At 40.2% G+C, this 18,783-nt stretch overlaps 1 protein-coding gene across 4 annotated transcripts in view; it reads right to left on the bottom strand.

The window, feature by feature from the left end:
* LOC103472352 (zinc finger protein 385D) overlaps positions 1 to 16,144 on the bottom strand; it is a 24,194-nt gene extending 8,050 nt beyond the window's left edge. Inside the window, exons 1-6 of one of the 4 annotated variants that reach the window (XM_017307548.1) lie at positions 15,841 to 16,144; positions 13,169 to 13,284; positions 5,018 to 5,128; positions 2,619 to 2,787; positions 565 to 801; positions 308 to 489 (exon numbers count right to left, since the gene is read on the bottom strand). In XM_017307548.1, the coding sequence (XP_017163037.1) occupies positions 308 to 489; positions 565 to 801; positions 2,619 to 2,787; positions 5,018 to 5,128; positions 13,169 to 13,284; positions 15,841 to 15,850 (825 nt within the window). In that variant the 5' untranslated portion in view covers positions 15,851 to 16,144. The remainder of the gene's footprint in view (positions 1 to 307; positions 490 to 564; positions 802 to 2,618; positions 2,788 to 5,017; positions 5,129 to 13,168; positions 13,285 to 15,840) is intronic. The other 3 variants (XM_008421949.2, XM_008421950.2, XM_017307549.1) reach the window with 3 other exon arrangements.
* Between the last annotated feature and the right edge of the window lie 2,639 nt (positions 16,145 to 18,783).

The following is an 18,783-nucleotide window of genomic DNA, read 5'->3' as shown; positions in this document are numbered from 1 at the left end:
ATCACGTTATAACGTGATATGTATCACGTTTTAACAAGATACGTATCACGTTATAACGTGATAGCGCTCGAATTTTTTTTTTCCTGCGTGATAGCAATGCGCTTCCGTAGATAACAATATGACAACACTTCATGTTATTGTTTGACATGTTTTTCTTTATATTCGAGCACCTAAAACCCACAACACCTTCACACCTGTTTGCTTATTTTGCGGTTTTATTGCACCAGGCAGCCCTGAAGTTACTAATTTAAAAGTGTTTAGAGCTTGAATGTGTAAAAATTTGCCTCCACGTAGCAGCACAGCTCACCTGTTTGAGCTGAGTCTCCGAGTTGACGTGCACGTCGCAGATCTCGCAATGAAAAGTTTTGTTTTGGAGTCCAGTTGACGGCTCGGACGGAGCGGCCATCTTGGATTTGACTCCTATCCTTGGAAAAGACTTAATGGCTCCATCGCCGCTTCTGGCCTCGAGCATCGTTTTGTGCTTCGTACCTGAGCACACGTGGCGCAACGGCTCAAACACGACGCACAAAGGTAGCGCTTGACGACACACTCACTGTTTCTTACCGCTGTTGTGAGCCTGGAGCTGAGAGGCAGAGTTCACAGCCACCTTGCAGAGGGAGCAGTAGAGAAGTCGTTTCGCTTTCTCTTCCTCTGTCTCTGGATCTGGAGTCTCGGCTTCGCCATCTTTCTCGGCTGTCCTCGGACTGGCTGGCAGGGAGTGGCTGGTGGGCTCTTTTGTTGTTTCAGCGAGACCGCCGCTTAACGATGTTGCGTCTGAAGTAGAGTTTGGGGCCGAGGGGTCTAAAATCAGAAATTCAAGAGAAGAGACGTGGTTACTCAAAGAGACGGCTTAAAGGGATATAGATGAAGCATAAAGAAGTGTAAGATGACACTGAGACGCACACTGGCCATCACGCATCCTTACAGCAGAAGAAAATACTTTAAAAAAAAAACAACTTCACACTAATGTCGAGATTTAACACTTTGGATCTGAATGACGAGCAAGCTGAAATCCCACATCATGTTTCATCTAATTTTATTAAAACAGTGTGAACTTGCATGAAAAATCAAACTGTATCTGTTAAGATTTTTGGCTGATATCTTTTTTCTGAGTAAATTATGATAAATGTTTTTACTTTCTCTGTTTATTCTGAAGATTTGAGAGACTGTGGGGTATTTATGGCAAATATATCAAAATAACACATTTTGATATATTTGATATATTTCTTCATCCACTAGAAGTGACTTTGGATGAAGAAACTTTCAAGTTTTATATCTCTTTTAGTGTCTTATTAATTTTTGATTAAACACTGATATTTGTGTGGAAATAAGTTTGTCCACTCAAACTTTTTAGTAAATGAACAGATGAACAGATCACGGACGATCAATAGTCTTTCATTAGATAGTCTAATCTAATGAAACAACCAATCAGTTTCATTAGATTAGTAGCTCTTGGCCGTTGTCTCATTGCATTTGGATAAGTCAAATAAAGTTCTCGTCTCTAGAAATGTAACTGATTGATAAATATGGAAGAGTGGTTGATTGGAAAGCTATATGGTGTATCATGATATGTTACATCTTTAACCTGAGTATAATAGTCAATTTCTAAGTCCAGATTTACGGATTTGGCTGATGCTTTAATTGACTTGCTGCTCGTGTACCCGTGAACTCGTCCTCTTTTGTCTTTAAAATCTCTGGTCTCCGACAGTTCCCTGAAACACCAGTCAAAATTACTTTTTCTTTCCAGACGAAAGCTAAAAACTCACCAGGCAAAAGGCGATTATGAGCATTATCAACTCCTCTTGCCGCGCAACACTCAATTATTTCCCCTCGGATCTGTCTGAAGGCTCTTTAATTGACAGTTCTACATACAGATTAGCTGGCTCTGTTATCTTTAGTGAAAACCACCTGGTCCTCGAGGAGCACAGGCTGATTTAACAGAATCACTCAATGCTATTAACTATGATTAGCCCAGCCTAGCCGAGTGAGTGTGTGTTTGTTCTCACCGATTTCCCTTCGTCTAGATATTCAAGCGCTCAAACCTAAAGCAAACTCCAGCCTGAAAAGGTTCTTTCATTCACTCTCAAACACCAAAAACTACTTTTGCGGGGTTAGGAATGGGATGCACAATCTCTCTCGTTTTTTTTTAAGCCTGGTGAAACCTACTGCTTTTGTTTCTCAACACCTACACAAAGGCATCAGCATGGGCCAAAAAACACTAAACAAAACACACATGCTGTGGAAAGCGGTTAATGCTCCGACACACCTCCACAGTAATGCCGACGTGCCTCCAGATGCGCGTACGCTACAGGGCGCGCTGTACGGCTGCCCACAGATCGCATTCAAAGCATTTTTCAATGTGCTTTTGATCTCAGGAGGCCACTGAATGAGGTCAGAAAATGTAGACACGAAGACGGAGGAGAGGATAATGCTCAACCTTTAATCTGCTCGCTGTGCAACCCAACGCAGCAGGAGGGTTCTCACATCAAAGAGTTCCAAGTCGTGACTGAGAAGAGAAGATTCAAGCTCCATGTTCATATATCTAACTCTGTCATATAAGTGGAGTCCATGCGCACATACACGAAAGCATGGAGGAGCGTGCCTGCCTTCAGACACACCTTCTGATGTTGTGTCGGAGCCAGAGGGCTGTGAGCAGGATGACGAGAGGATTTGTGATGTGGTTTCCTTGGTGACTGGTTCGAAGGTCTTGATCTTTGGATCTGGGGCGTCCAGAGCTTTGAGTCTTTTCGCATGCCTCGTGCCACTGTAGTGAGAGGACGCCTGAGCCTGTGTGTTGTGAGAGAAAGCATAGAAACATAAGAAGTAAGCAAAAAAAACCAGCACAGATCCTTTCACACTGCAACACTTTACATGAGGAATCCTTCACTCCCGTAGTCGCATGACATGCAGAAACTAGGTTACAAGTACAGGGATTTGCAAAAGTATTAATGCCCCTGGACATTTTTTTTATCAACTTAGAACTACGCACGTCAATGTTAGAATGCAGGAAGGACAATAAAACAGGCAATCCATGTTTTTTTTTAAATGGAAAACTGCGGCATCTTTTTATTTTCACCTCCTGGTTCAACATAACCAGGCTTTTCTAAATTTACAGCTGCAAATCTTTCCAGGAGTGTTTCTACTGGTGTTGCACATAAAAGACCGAGAGTTTTTTTTTTTATGTAATATTTTCCATTACACAATGGCTCAAGCACAGTCTGTGTGGAGAGACTTTCTGTGAACATACATTTTCAAGTCATAGATTCTCAATTTGATTTAGGCTTGGACTAAGACATTTCAGGAAACAAATATGGTTTGTTTTATACCATTCCACTGTAAATCTGTCTGCGTGTTGGGGGTTGCTCTCTTGCTGGAGGGCGAACCTCTTCCCCAATCTTTTGCAGCCTCTAAACAGTTTTCTTCCAGGAATCTCCTGTATTTACAACCATTCATTTCCCCATCAATTCTCACCAGCATCACTGAAGAAAAACATTATCACAGCATGATGCTGCCTTCTCTATGTTTAATGGTGGTGGTGGGGGGAGGGAGGGTGTTTATGGTGATAGGCAGTGTTATATTTCTTTCACACACACTCTTTGGTACTTTCAGCTTTGGCTTCATCTAACCAGATCGCCTTCTTTCATTTGTTTGCTGTGTCATCTACATTGTGACAAACTGCGAACGGGACTTCTTATGGATTACTTATTTTTACTCTTGACTAAAAGGAAGATTTTTACAGTTCAGAGCCAGTCGCCGAACAGCAAACAGATTCTCCTTCGTGAGCTGTGGACCTCTGCAGCTAGGGTTACCATAGGCCTCATTGCTGCTTCTTTGATTAATGTCCTCCTTGCTCTGCTAGTTGGCTTAGATTGATGCCCAGCTCTTGGTAGTTTTGCACTTGTGCCATTTTCACTCTGTGATGTCAGATGATGGATTGGGCTGAGCTCCGTGAGACATTCAAAGTTTAGGATATTGTTTTATAGCCTTGACATTGTTTTAAGCTTCTCTGTGTCGGTTCCTTGGTCTTCACAGATGCTACTTCTTCACTTAAAGCTCTAAAAAAAATCACAGTAAAATACATAGAATTTTGATAAAAGTATGGAACTTTTATAATAAAAAAAAAGATTTTTTTTTTTATTTGTCAAAACTGTCACTTTGTAATGCCATTATAGTACAAGACATACAATCTGTGAAAAAAATGAAGCTCCTCTGCCTTCTCTCAGTTCTACTATTACCATCTGCAGAAAGTCACCACTTCTACTCTAAAACATCCAATAAGAACCATGAAGAAGATCAGTGTTGTCAATCACACTCATGTATGTGCTGGGCATTTGTGGCTGGCTCAGAGAAGTTGTAGCGTAGCAGCGAGAGAGGGGGAGAATGTGAGCATTTACTACATGAGCATGATCGACAGCGCTAAGATCTTCCTCCTGGTTATGATTGGTCGTTTCTGACAAGCAGTGTATTTCTTATTTTGAGCCGTATATTCTGTAGTTAGAGAGAAGGCAGAGGAGCTTGGTTATTTTCACAGATTATCTGACAGGTGACAGGTTTAACAACTGTAAAAAACAAACAAACAAAAAAAAACATTTTTTAATAAGTTACATACTGCAGCTTTAAAAGTTTCCTGAGACTCTGTGCAACAAATATGCAGTAACCTTTGCTATTATCAGCTTTAGTTGTAAATTCTAGGTGAACAGTGTCAGATTATCACAGCTTTCTAAGTTTTACCCCTTAATTCCTGAAATTCTGCAGCTCTTGACCTCAAAAACCCTCTAAAATGTCTGGTTAATTCTACAAATGCTTTCTTTTGAAAGGCAGACGCTACATGTGCTCCTCAGTCAATCAGACATTGCATAAGGCAGCTAACCTTCCCCAGATCCAGTCAAACGGCCTTGAATCAAGGGCAGGTCTCTTCAGCCGTTCAACTGTCATAAAAGGGGTGTGTGTGGAAAAAGCAAAAGACGGCACAGGAGCAACAGCTGAAAGTGAACGTTTCCCTCGAGACACCACCCACCTCAGAGTTGAATCTCACTCGACAAACGCCGCAGGAGCCGGGCTTCCTCTTCAGGGGTGAAGTTAACCCGAAGCATGGGCTAATCAGAGCTTTGTGGAGATGATCCATCTGCTGCAACAGATAATAAACGCTTGAAATCTGACTCGCGTTGCCGGAAGGATGATAAAAACTGTTTTAATTTTGCTGTTATATGATCCTTTTAGGAAATGTGAAATCAAAAAAGCAAAATCAAAAAAGCACATTAGCATCTGTAACATTGCACATCGTATTCAAAATTGCACATCGCACATTACATTTATTTAACCTCCAGCACCTTCAAGCTTAAAACTCGGCAGTCGATAAACCGAGAAGATTGGATTTACAGCAGGTCAGTCTGTTCTCAGGTTCTCACCTTTTTTAGTGTGCTGAAAAGAAATGAACATCGGCATGTTCACATAAATCTTTTTAATATGCTCTCTGTGATGTTTAGCTTTCGGTCCTTTGGCAACAAATGTGCCTGATTTGATCCAAATGCCCATAAGAATAGTTTTCCCTGAAAAAGATGTTACAACTTTTAAAATAGATTTATTCCAAGAGCACAATCTTACACGAAAGGTTTATCCAATACAGCCTTTGAGTTGATTTATTCACTAGGAAAAACAAAATCACCAGTCCCTCATTTATTAACACTACTGTGAATTTCCATGAGCTAAAACATTTTATATTTAGAATCAAGTAAGGCAGGGATATGATTTGTGTTCATCTTCATAAGTCAAGAAATGGCTTCAAGAAAATTGACTAAATATAACCTACTAATATTTGCAATCAGAGCAAGAATTTAAAAGTCTGAACTAAACAGGAACTGTGACAAGCTGGATGTGGACTTTAGTTTATCCTGAGCATGATGGTAGAGAAAGTAAAGATAATCTAGAGATTCACTTCTAGAGAACTGGTGGCATCTTGACATCACCAAAATGTTGGTTTAGTATGGAGTGAAAATGGTCTCAAAACATCTGTGTGTGCGTAAAAGGGTTTGTGCGTGTAAAACAAACTCTGATGGGTTTTAGTGAACTTTCATCCATTCACCCATTGTCCTGGCAATCTGTGCATAGTCAGTTTAGAGAATTAACCAATCTAACCCCTCACTTTGTTGGACTGGAGGTACACTGCTTGCAGATCGGAACCAGTTGAAATTTGAACCCAAGAGCTACTTGACACTATGCAGCCCTGGACTAAAACAACCAACAAATATGTGGAAACCATGTTATGCTCCCTATCAATAAACCTTAATGGATGTTGTGGTAAGGAGATGTAAAATAGAGTAGATTAAGTACTCTCATACCAGCAAGAAGAGGTTGCAAAAACACTACCAACAGAGGGACCATAAAGTGTAACAACAAACGATTTAGTAAAAATCAACCATTTATTAAATTAAGTCCCCCCTAAAAAAAAAAAGAAGAAAAAACTATGCTACTGCAATAAAAGATTTGTTTGCATTTCTTTACCTTTGGTGCCAATAAATATGGGTGGAATATGTTAATTCACCAAATACACAAAATAAACAGCAGTCAGAGCCTGTCACTGTCAGGCTAGAACACCTGGTTCTGGACCTGAAACGAACCAAACACGGAGCATCTTTTAGCAACCTGGGTTGTCTGGTTCCGAAGAACATGAGCCACGTTTTCAGGTCTCGCTCCTTTTCTTTGCATAAAGCCTCAATAAACTGAAGTTTGTGGGCTCTTCATTTAAGGAAACGGCCTTTAGCTAAGCCATGCAGACCGAACCCTCCTTCTGTAACCTTTACGGTGCGGTGGAGAAGCTCGGTTTTGGTCTTAATATAAAACGGCAGGGGGCAATGAGTTCTAGTGACTCACATACCTGAGCACATGGCTTGGATTTCTAAAGTGACTGAAATATGACAGTAAACTCAGACATGAACTGCAGCAGTAAAATTATATTATGAGCAGATATTTATTGGCTGCTTTATTCTCTACAGATTAATTCAGATCTTTGAAGCAAAACCAAATCATCACAGTATTTTCACATAACAAAAACGTAACAACTGAGCAAAATGTACAACAACAACAAAAAAAGCATCATTGATCTACGAGACGAAATGTATGCATTTTATCTTTAGATTTAATTGTAGCTGCAGCTTATTAAGAATTATTTCTTTACATGTTGTCTGCTCCAAGTTAACACGCTGACTATAGGTTCATGGTAACAGGTGGCTCAGGTTTTGCCTGCAAAAGACAGTGTGTGGCAGAAAGTCAACACTGACCATCACCCTGAACAGACCATCCCCACCTTGACACCTGACAGTGGCAGAATCATGCTGTGGGAATGTTTTCTTTAACAGTGAAGTTGATAACATAGTGAATAGAGCTACAGTAGAAATCCTGAGGAGGCAAGAGAGTCTGGAATAGAAACGACACCAACCATTCAGGCAGAGCCACAATGAGATAGTTTAGATCAAAGCATGTTTCTGATAGAATGACCTAGTCAAAGTTCAGACCTCAATCCTATCGAGTCCAGGAAGTCCTGAAAGTCCTGAAAATTACTGTTCACTGATGTTCTTGGTAGTTTCACAAAAAAAAGACAAAGATCTTAGTCTCCTGACTTGGCTGTATTACTCTCTTTGCACTTTACCAAGATCACAAAGTTCAGCTTCAGCGTGAGATACTTGCACACTCCAACTTCATTTAAAGAGACCTCTGCCCATTGGACTGCATGTAAGGATGGAAATTTGAACACTACTACGCTGCTGTTGTTGGAAACAACACTCTGGATGCCATGACAAACTAATAAAAACCAGCCTTTTTGCTATTAGTAGTGTTTCTCCTATAGGAGAAAAAGCAACAGAATCTCATTTTTTCCAGTAGCAAAATTTCCTCTCAAGGGACAATGATCTACAGGGATTGGAGGAAAACCACTGTATCCTAAAAATCGTCCACATCCTGATGCACTAGTTTCAGGAATTCATTACAAACTGCAATTTAAAAAAAAAAAAAAAAAACTGTGTGGGATAACAGAGTAAAATGGCCCTCTGTTTAGTGTGTTTCACAAGAAAATCTCTCTAATCAGCCCAGATTGCATCAAATAGATCTAAAGAACTGGACTATGGTAGCTCAAGATGGCAAAACAAGTCTAAATAGTTCAGCCACAATGTGCCAAATCCATTCTAGATACTTCGTAAAGCTTCAAAAGAAAGTACGGCCACATAATATTCAGAGATCTGGGTCTTAATTTAAAATTGTCTAAAGATGCCCAGAGACTGTTTTCCTTCAGGACTTGGTTGGAGTCCATTTGGACCTCCACGAAGCCGTGCTGACCACAGCTTCTGTAAGCTATTAAAAAAAAAAAGAACAAGCTTATTTTTACTGCAACCTTTTAAACCTGCAGGAGTGCCTGGTTCAGGAACAGCGTCAGAAATTATTATTTGAAGACAGGAGGAACATTTGTGCAGAAATGTTTGTGTTGCTTTACAAACATCAGAAAATCAATAACTTAATGATGAAATCCCAGATCTTTCATCATCGCTCTTTTACTCCACAAGTAAATCTCTTAAATTTTTCTCTCAAATGCTCGTGTTTACGCTTTTTGTCAATATCTAAACATCTCAAGGCACTACTGGAAATAAGTAATGTTTTTCGACACCAGGAATGATGTAAAATGAACCATTAGGCAGGAAAAAAACTTGAGCAGTTATTATAGAACAGGTTCCAAACTTATTGAGATGGCAAATAGGTGTTTGAAACTTTAAATTAATGAACCTTTTATTGCAGTTTTGTTTATGTACCCACTTCTGTACTATTTGTACCAAATGAAAAAAAAAATGTATTGCCTTGTATTTTACTGCCCCAGCTGTTAAACATTTTATTTATAGCTCTGGCTTGAGACTTGAGCAGGTTCAGGCAAGTAGCAAGGTTCTTGCTGGAATTGTTGTGAAATACCACTTTACAGATTTCCTCTGTTTTTGTCAAAGTTAAATGTCATTGCATAACTTTGCACACCAGACAAAGATAACTCAAGTAAACAGTTTTCAAATGACTACTTCATTTTTAAGGGAGAAAAGCTGTCCAAAACGACCTGCCCCTTTAAGAAAACATCATTTCTCTCCTTGTCAAGTCATGAATTAACTGTATAAACGGTTTGGTTTCACAAGGCCAGCTTACTGATGCATCCATAAAATCAAAAATATCACTATCATAAAAGAAAACACACAGAAAATACATGAGAAATGTCATTGGTGAAGTGGTCATTTCTCGGGATGATTAATTCAGTAAATCTTGATGAGTCGTTATCTACAAATCAGAAACACTGATATTGGTTGGCTTAAACCAATTGTTTTAAATCTACTTTTCCATATTTACTTACGTTTTCTGGCTCTGATAAAAATTTCATAGTGACATATTTTAAACATGACCAACTTACAAAGACAGAAGTAATCTGTGGGGGCAAATATCATTTCCCAGCACTGATAAACAAGCATCTGCCTTAAATGGTATGTCCTATTTTGAAGAAGTGCCAAGAGAAATTGGTTTCCATGTCAAGTCACTTCTTAAACAGAAAATAGTTGATCAAAAGTTAAGTTGCATTCATTTTACAGCAAGTGATTTAGTTGGAAACAGTCATTTCTCGAGGGGCTTTTCCCCCTGCTGAATAACAACATCCAGGGCGGATAGTTTTTAGAACGTTTCTATGTGAAACTATGTTACTTTAATAAAAACAAAAAAACATGATTTTATTTAAACTGGACATTGGTACGGGTCAGTCAGGTTGTTCTGTTAGCTCCAGGAACAGAGAACAGCTGCAGGGATTTTAGCTAAATTCCTGCTCAGACATGAAAAACAGAATGTGTGTATGTGTAATCTCTCCGATTGCTTTTGATTTTCGTAGACAGCGGCGGCACTGGAATGCGTATCTGTCCTCACTGTTTTCTCACTCTCCCACATGAAGATTATTTGTGTGTGTGTGTGGTGGGGGGTGGGGGGGTGCGTGTGTGTGTGTGTGTTACTCCTGAAAAAGCAAAGTAAGACAACAAGAATCCAGGATGTTACTTTAAAAACATTTCAAGCAGCTGTGGGTGTGGTGTTTGTGTTTCTGGAAGAGACTGAACATCAGAGCTCCTGCAGTTCTTTCACCTCTGATCACACGTTTCCCACTCCGCCTCTCCATCTGCTCACCTCTAAACTCTCCCTTAGCTTCCATCTGATTAAAATCACCTTCCTGCATCCCAGTGGTCTCGCTCTCCTACCCTCAACTCCTTACATGCTCTTCATAGCCGACAAGCACCTGTGGCAAAGCCAGTTCGCCCTTTTTGCTCATGTCCTCGTACAAAAACGCACACAGAAATCACATCACCTGCAAATACAAATCCCCAGAATGAAGACGTCACACGTAGCACATAGCATCAATTACAATCAGCTCTGTCTTTCTCCAGACCCGCTGACACTCTGCAGCGGCAGCTTGTCAGACGTGTTCAGCTCCAGGGTGCCGGTTGAAGCTGAAACATTTGTTCTGGTGAAACAAAGCAGACTTTTTTTCTTTTTTTTTTTATAGCTGGATCATAATCAGGATCCAACATTTATGATGACGAATAGTCCACAGTTTATTGCGGATCACCACGACAGCTGTGCATGAACTCCTGACATCAAAACGACATGAATTAGTTTGTCTCTTTCTTCTTTCTTTTGAGAGAATTACATCCTAATTTTCTTGGAATCAATTTTCTGCTCCAGCTAAAATAAAAAATAGAAACACAAGCCGATGTAAGAGCTCGACCCAGAGCTCAAACGCACTCAAACCAAATGTCTACCAAAGAAAAACCTCCACATCAATATAGGCAGACTGATGCCCATGACATCTTCACTGAAGGGAAAATAAAAGCTTTAGATGTGCAAAAATGCACACTGGCTCAGGTCACCGGCATGCCAACTCAGTTTAATTTAATTTACTCAAGGAAAACTACATTCGTTCTTCTGCTTTTTCTGCTTTAGCCTTCAGTGTCTTTAATCAGAATGGAGATGAAACACATTCATACAGGTCTTTATTTATGTTTAAATAAAGTAACATTACAGTGTTTCCCTTGATTGACATGTGAAGGGTGGCTTCCTTTGCTTGACAAAAAAAGATGTTTCTAATGTTGAATGGATAGGTGTCAGGTTTGTGCCAACTCATGCACACACACACACGCACACACACGCCCACACGCACGCACGCACACACACACACACATGTTTGCGTAGCTGTCTTTGTGGGGACTTTCCATTGACTTCCATTCATTTCTACAGCCTAAACTTTACCCTTACCCTTTTCCTAACCCTAACCAAAACTCAATTCACACCTTAGTCCTAACTCTAACCCCTGACCCATAAACATGGTTTCCCCTTGTGGGGACCAAAGAGCAGTTGGTCCCCACAACGTAGTATGTGTCAGGAAAATCGTCCCCCAAGGTATTACAAACAAACGCACACACACACACACGTACACATGAAAGAATGGAGTAAACAGTTTTGCTACAAAATTCATCTAAGCAGGACACCAGGATAAACTTTGTGGGAAGTAAACCAGTGTGAAGGAAACTTATTGCAAGGCTTCCAGTTGGAAACACTTTTTTGGCTCCAGATTATGAAACAATGGCATTCTTGGATTAAAGGGAAGCAATAACCCAGAGGTGAGAGACAGAGACACAGCACAGTTCATGTCGTGGGTCACTACAGCATGGAGCAAACGGTCAGAAGTGACTGCAGCTATTTGAGAATATAAAATTAATGTTTGGTTTTCTTTCACGGTACGTTTAACTCTCTGTGTTTCCTCTTTTAGTAGAAGAAAGTTGACGATTTCTGCTGATTGTGCTAAATCAATAATCAACTTCTCCAGTTCAGGCTCGTGTGTGTTTAAATATGCAGGTCAACTCTTTTTTTCTTTTTTTTTTCTTTGAGTCAGTACCAAATGAAGGTTAGCATGTTTGACGCTTTTCTTTTCACACATTTCAGAAATTTCTCAATTTCGGTCATAGAAATTGAAAATACCTACGGTGACACAACCGTAAAAAAAAAAATAAATAAATAAACAAGTTACAGTTAAAATTACAGCTAGAAACCAAAATGAAAGACTGCAATGACTGATGTGACTGATGTGTTTGTACCCAAATCTGCAGCCTCGAAGAAGAGCTGGGGTGAAATCAAATGAAAGGTCAGATGGGGTTCAACAAAAAAAAAAAGAAAAAGAAAAAATCAACAGGAGTATTTTTAAGAAAGAAATATATTTGTACGTTGCATCACTGGGGAGTCTGGTATTAAAACTTTGAAAGAACTTATCTTTATTCCAATTTATCATACTAAAGTAGAAAAACGGAAAAAAAAATATCTAAACTAAACGAGGAAGAAGGAGGGAGGTGAAATGTCTGAAGGTGAGGGGACTGAGAATGAGTCAGGAGGCACAAAGTGCAAAATGTATTGGCTTCCAAGAGTAAAAGAGATAAAGGAGAAGGTAAGACAGCAGAAATGAGCTTAGACCTAAACAAATATCTTATTTCCAGGCAGATTGGCTTTTCCAGAATATAGTTAAAGCAGATATACAGTGTGAGCCTAAACAGGTGCAGAATGAATATATCTCACTGCATGCTGACAGCTTGGAAAATACACAAACCTACATGCATTACTGTGTCTGTGAAAACCACTGTGTCAAATGCTGGGAACACGACAGACGTAGAATCTGGTTTAATGCAAACGTTTTCATCTTTAATACTCTATTTAAAAAAAAAAAAACTGGATTTCATGGATAATTTAAGCAGGCAGGATTACATTAAGATATGAAACACGGTCCGTCTCCTCCGAGCCCGGACCGGGTCCGCATTCGTTTCCTCCACCTTCACCCTTCACAAACACGGAGGCAGACAGCTCGGAGAAACGCTCTGCATGAAGAATACCAAGGAAGCAGCTCTTGACGCCCCCCAGGTTGTGTGGAAATGTCACCGCTCTCCGCATCACAGGTGATATATTTGGAAAGGTGTAGGCAGCGCGCTTATATTAAACATTTACCTCCACGCAGACAAACTAAACCTGGAAGCTAAATGGAAAAACAAAACCGGCTCGATGGAGGGGACGAGGGGGAATGGATTCAGTGACAGCCCGTTCCCACCACCCAACAGTGACTGACGGTACTCACATCGGTGAATCCAGGCAGCAGATGGAAGGGGAGGAGGGCCTTTGGGTCAGGGGAGGGCTGGGTCCTGCCCAGCGTGGGACGAGCCAGCGACGGCAGGGGACTGTGGCACACATTACCTGAGACACAGAAGGGAAGCAGCAAAGATTAAGTGATCCGTTTTAAATGAAGATAACGGAGAGAGCTAAGTGGGAAGAGAAAAGAGACGAGGAGATGCACTTGAAAAGGCTGAACTTTAACCTTTACGTTTTAGCGTTTTTGTCCATTTATGCACAATCCGCAAACCATATTTGCTCTACCTACGCAGTCCTCCAAGGCAGTTTATATCTAAAGTCTTATTACTTTTGTAAAAGTAGTTTTTAGTGACCAAAGTTTCATTACGGCGTTGAGGTCTTAGAACAAGGAATATATATCTTCTGGTCACATTATGTGAGATAATAGATCAAATAAAATACCTTGATTTTCATTATCGCAACATGATTAAGGTGCAGCTTAGCAGGGTATGGGCAAAATCCTTAAAAGTAATATAAACTAAAAAGTAAACAACTGAATATGAAATATTTACACATTTAATGATAAAACGATGTTGCATGGCAGCAGTCCTTTTTTGTCACCTTTACATTTAAAAACGGAGCTGAGTTCTGCCGTATCTGGTAAGAATCACTGGGATACACAAAGGAGGGTCTGAACAGCTAAATGCTACAGCTGCAATTTGCAGATTCCTACACTATCAGGAAAAGGTGCGGTTGTCCGGGGAGTCCCCCTAAACTAAACCAAATTTAACAAACATGTTTTGAAGGATGGCTAACATACCTAAAACTGAATCGTCCTGTTTTTATTTGTGTAAAGTTTAGTTTTAATCCCAGCCTCATCTGTTTTTATTTGCTTTTAATATTTAAGATGTACAGACTGATGCATTTTGTCATATTTGATGCCAAATTAATGCTTAATTAAGTCTTAACCACTGGTTCGACTTTAACTGGGTTGTTTCCTACCTCGCTCTGTATGCTGTGATATTGAAAACCTGCTATGTAGCTAAAAATGAAAAGCAAAGAAATAAGATGGGATTTTGTCTGTCAGGTCTTGAAAGTATGTCCGTCCTGTTCTGAATAGTGCATGTCTACTGGTATCAGAGGTTCTCACTTTTCTGGGTCATCAGAATTAGGTACGTTACTTTTGCTTTGACATTTTGTGGTACTTATTTCTATATTTATGTTCACATCAGCCAACCCTCTGGGAATGAAACTGACGTTCTACATGAGCCTCCTCTAGGAAGTAGAGAAGTACTATCCAAAGTTTTTCATCCCACGAGTCTTGAGAGGTCAGGTTAAATTTGGGTAAGGCTGTACTGAAGCATTTTTTCCTCTGGTGTCACGTCGTCCTACACAGTTAAAACTAAAAGCAGATGCACAACAGTGTGACAAGGTATTAGTGTGATTTATGAAACCTTCATTCAATCTGCAAACACGCACACACACAGAAATATGTTATCTGGTTTTTATTGGCATTAAAATCACCCTAGATTGCATCATGCATGAAAATGACAACATGCAAATGGGTAAAAGCCGACACGGATTATTCCACACTGATTACCGATTCTTTAAAGACACGGGTTTGAACCGTGAAAGCATTATTTTATTTGCAGCAACAAAAATCTGGGCATGAGATGCAGAGGGAGGAGCTCACCAAAGGTAAGATTCATCCAAGAAATATCACTGATTTATAGCTTATACTCAGCAGACTACATTTTAATTCAACACCGACTATTTTGGAACAGGTTTGTCATTTCTTCCATTAGAGTACATTCAGTCATTTCTTCTCTCTTTTTTAAATTTTTATTCAAAGCCTTAGTTATTAAAGTCTTATCAAAATAATTCTCTGGCACAGGCAAGTAGTTAGATAACGAACCCTATCATCAAAGTATTTGATGAAACTCTCAGAAGGTTTGTAGATACACACACACACGCACACACACACACACACACCCACACACACACACACACACACATAGAACCAGTCCAGAGGGTCCAGCGTGATAAGCGTCCTGTTTGTGTTTCTGATTGTCCAGCCTCCAGTTTACATGTTCTCCCAGCTTGATTGCAGCTTGAATCAGGACCAGGGTGCAAGTTTAATCATCGTCATCATCATCATCAAAAATCAGCCAACACACCCATCCGCTCTGCCATTACTCTGATTGCCTTTGGCTGACGGCGCGCATGTGTGTTCATGTAGCATTGTGTGTGCTTGGGTATTTTACTTTACAGAGAAGAAATGAGGTTGCGAAATGCACAAACATGGACAGAAGACGACAGAATCCAGATCACACGCTCGTTATGTTAATTCAGAATGAACCAACCAACCAAAAGAAAAGAAATGTTAGTTTATACATTTCCACACTTTTTGTCACAATTCAACCAACTTGTAAAATCCTGCTGAGGACATTAACAGGAACACTGTGGCTCTATGTTTTCTGAATTACATCGTAAATTTCTGCGTGTTGCACTTAAAGTGGAACATAAAGACCGAACTGACATTTGTATAACTGACAGCAGATCAAAAGATGCATGCAACAAGTGAGTCTGCTGTGATTTCATAAAAATAAAAAAATAACAATCCCCCACAACCTCCCCCCCCCCCAACCTTGAGAGTAAAAGCTTAATGCTGCGTTTACATACCAAAATACATGCCGGCACCGAAATGAAGTCCCACAGCTCAGTGTGTGATTAAAGACTTTTTCATCTCCAGGCAGAAATGAGGCTCCTCGTCCTCTCCTCCGGTCTCTGTGTCTCACTGCAGCGGAGCCGCGGGCTGCTCCTTCCCATATGGATTCCCTCCTCCTCCTCCTTCTCTTCCTCCTCCTAACTGCCCACTGCTACTCCTCCTCCTCCTTATCATCACTGTGTCTTCACGATCCCTGTACAAATCTTCTTCTGTATCTTTATCTCCAGCTTTGCTCTGGGTTTAGTCAGAATCATGTCTAATTACTGTAGCTGTGAGTCAGTTCCCTCAGTGAGCTCACACACGCACACACACCCCAAAAACAAAAAGTGTGATTGTGTCCCTTTCTTTTACAGAGTTAAAAAAAAAACTGACATCACAAGTTTATATTTATAAATAAATAAAGTATAACGGTCCAAGTTGGCTTTTAATGAAGTTGTCTTCATCATATCTCACATCAAATCCCTCTGCAGAGTCAAAAGGACTCCAAGACATTATATGTACTATGGGACAGAGTTTAGCGAGACAGTTATTGTCATACCCAGACTGAAGCATGGTGGAAGAGGCATCATGCTTGGGGACTATTTTTCTTCAGCTGGAAATGGACGTTTAAACAAATTCAAATATCAGTCAGTCTTGTCAGCTTTTGTCGGCTTCTGTTGAAAATCTGACAAATCTTTCAGCGTGGAAATGGCCCAAAGGATACCCACAATTAACAAAAGCATGTCTTTACTAGAAGAAGTGCTCATAAAGTGCTCAGCTAGAGTATCTGACAGATATTAAGGTTTGTTATGAGGGAAGGAGTCTGTGCAGGTAAGACCCTCAAACCCTATCATACTTTGTTATTACTATTTCCTGCCTGGATTAAACCAGCTGAGTTGTACTCGACGTAGGTTAAATTAAGGTGGAACACGCGCCGAAATGTTTGAAACGATTTATCTTGCTCTCATTTTTCCACCGTCCATTTCAGTCGGGCTGTGCTAGACGCCGTTCTGACGGTGCAGGTTTCCTAGATTGACTGGGTCCAACATGTGGTTTCTTGTCTTCATTGTGAAAGGGGCCCCAGCATAAAAAGAGCGAGCGGCCATCAAAAATGATCAAAGGCAAGTAAGTAGATGAAAAAATATTTGTAAAGAGTTTCATTATAGATGGAAAATCAGATTAAGTTAATATTGACCAACAAATTGAGACCGGACCTTTGTCCTCCTCAGGGTCGTACAGCAGCCTTCCGTCAGAAATGTTCAAAATATGAAACAACTAAATAAAAATAATTACATGTAAAATTCCAATTAGTGATGAGTGAATAAATAAGGTAGAAATTGAGGATGGCATGACATAATAAAAACATTTACCTTTAGCCATTGTTTTTTGTGTGTCTTTTTATTGTTGTTATTGAAATTGAAACAGAGAAAGTTTATACCATCATTAAAAACAGGATATGTTTTTTTTTTTTTTTATCTCAGCTCCACTTCCCCACCGACCACTTCCAGTTACTTTCGGTTTTCTTGGACAATCACATCCTATTTGCACATGAGGTGATGCAACAGTGCAACAATCCTCCTCACAGAATTAAATCTGTTTGACTTTGTTTGTCAGAGGAATACTTTTAAAAACAAACGAGTCTGTGGCACTGAGAGTTTACAGCCCTTGTTTCCAGATTACTGTGTTTTTTTTTTTCTTGCGCTTGTGTAAATGATTTTCCCATCTTCACTTCTTTTCCTCTTGGGCCCGTGGTATTTTTAGATTCATCCTGTGGCATTCGCAGCATACAGAGGAAACTGGACAGGATGCATGCAGTAATGGCTTCAGAAACTCATCTGGACTTGTACACATGCACACACTGAAAAAGTCCACATGCAATTTCTCTTTTGGCAACATGGCCTCAGTTAAACCTCTGGTCCTCAAACCCTCACAAGAATGTCGACAACAACATGTGTTTTCCCACAATACCAAACTCCAAGGAGACTTATCTCGCTAAGGCTGTCAGTGTAACACCTGCTATTTTCCCAAACGCACGCACGCGAACATGCATACATGCTCCCTCTCAGTGAGTTCACATCAGCGAAACAACGTCTTCTGCAAATGTGGCATCTTTGTATCTAGACAAAGACATTTTGTCTGGACTGCACCTCCTCTGTGAACTGCATGGAACAAAAGTAGAGGGGTATTAAACCGACTTGGAAATATTTGCTCATAAAGTGATTTTTTTCTCTTAATGTATTACCAGGCGCCTTTGTGCTTCTTTTGACAAAAAGCAGAGCACTGCATGGATGGCGTGGGGTATTACTGCCCGTCCCCGCCTTCTCGTGAAGGAGAAGATGAAAAGTTTCTCCTGCAGGTTTTGGCCTTAAGAGACGTTCATTTAGGAGCTCTGGGGCGCAGTTTATGATTCCCAAAGGAAGTCCATATGGCTGGTGATCAACTCTGTTCAGAAAATATCGCAAAAATCATCTACAGTGAAGGTCAAAACGGAACAACAACCAGAAGACATAAAGGAAGGAGTCATGGACGCAGACGTAACAAATACAAAAGGAGCAGCGGTTCAAAGAGTTTCTAGGCCTATGAGAAACACAGCATCACTGTAACGGTCCAAGTCATGATCAGAACCATGTCAGTTCACCCAGTCGCACTCTTACTTTGTTCCAATCTGTTGCCAGTTCTTCCCATCCTGCTCCCATTTCATTCTGTTTCAGATTTATGTATGTCTGCTTAGTTTTCTTTGCAGTCAAGTATCAAAGTGTTCAGATTTTATGAATTGTGGAGGCAAGTAGACGAGAAACTGAAAATGTCACACATATGTTGACTGATTTGCAGTACACAATTTCCTGAAAACTTTGCATTGTCCTTCAGTTCCATTTATTGTGGTTCAGATCTCCTTTTGGGCCGGCAGACTCTCATAA

The sequence above is a fragment of the Poecilia reticulata genome, linkage group LG11 (genome assembly GCF_000633615.1).
Source record: "Poecilia reticulata strain Guanapo linkage group LG11, Guppy_female_1.0+MT, whole genome shotgun sequence".
Taxonomy (NCBI): Eukaryota; Metazoa; Chordata; class Actinopteri; order Cyprinodontiformes; family Poeciliidae; genus Poecilia; species Poecilia reticulata.
Note: the sequence above shows the minus strand (reverse complement) of the source record. Positions and strands in the feature narration are given on the sequence as shown.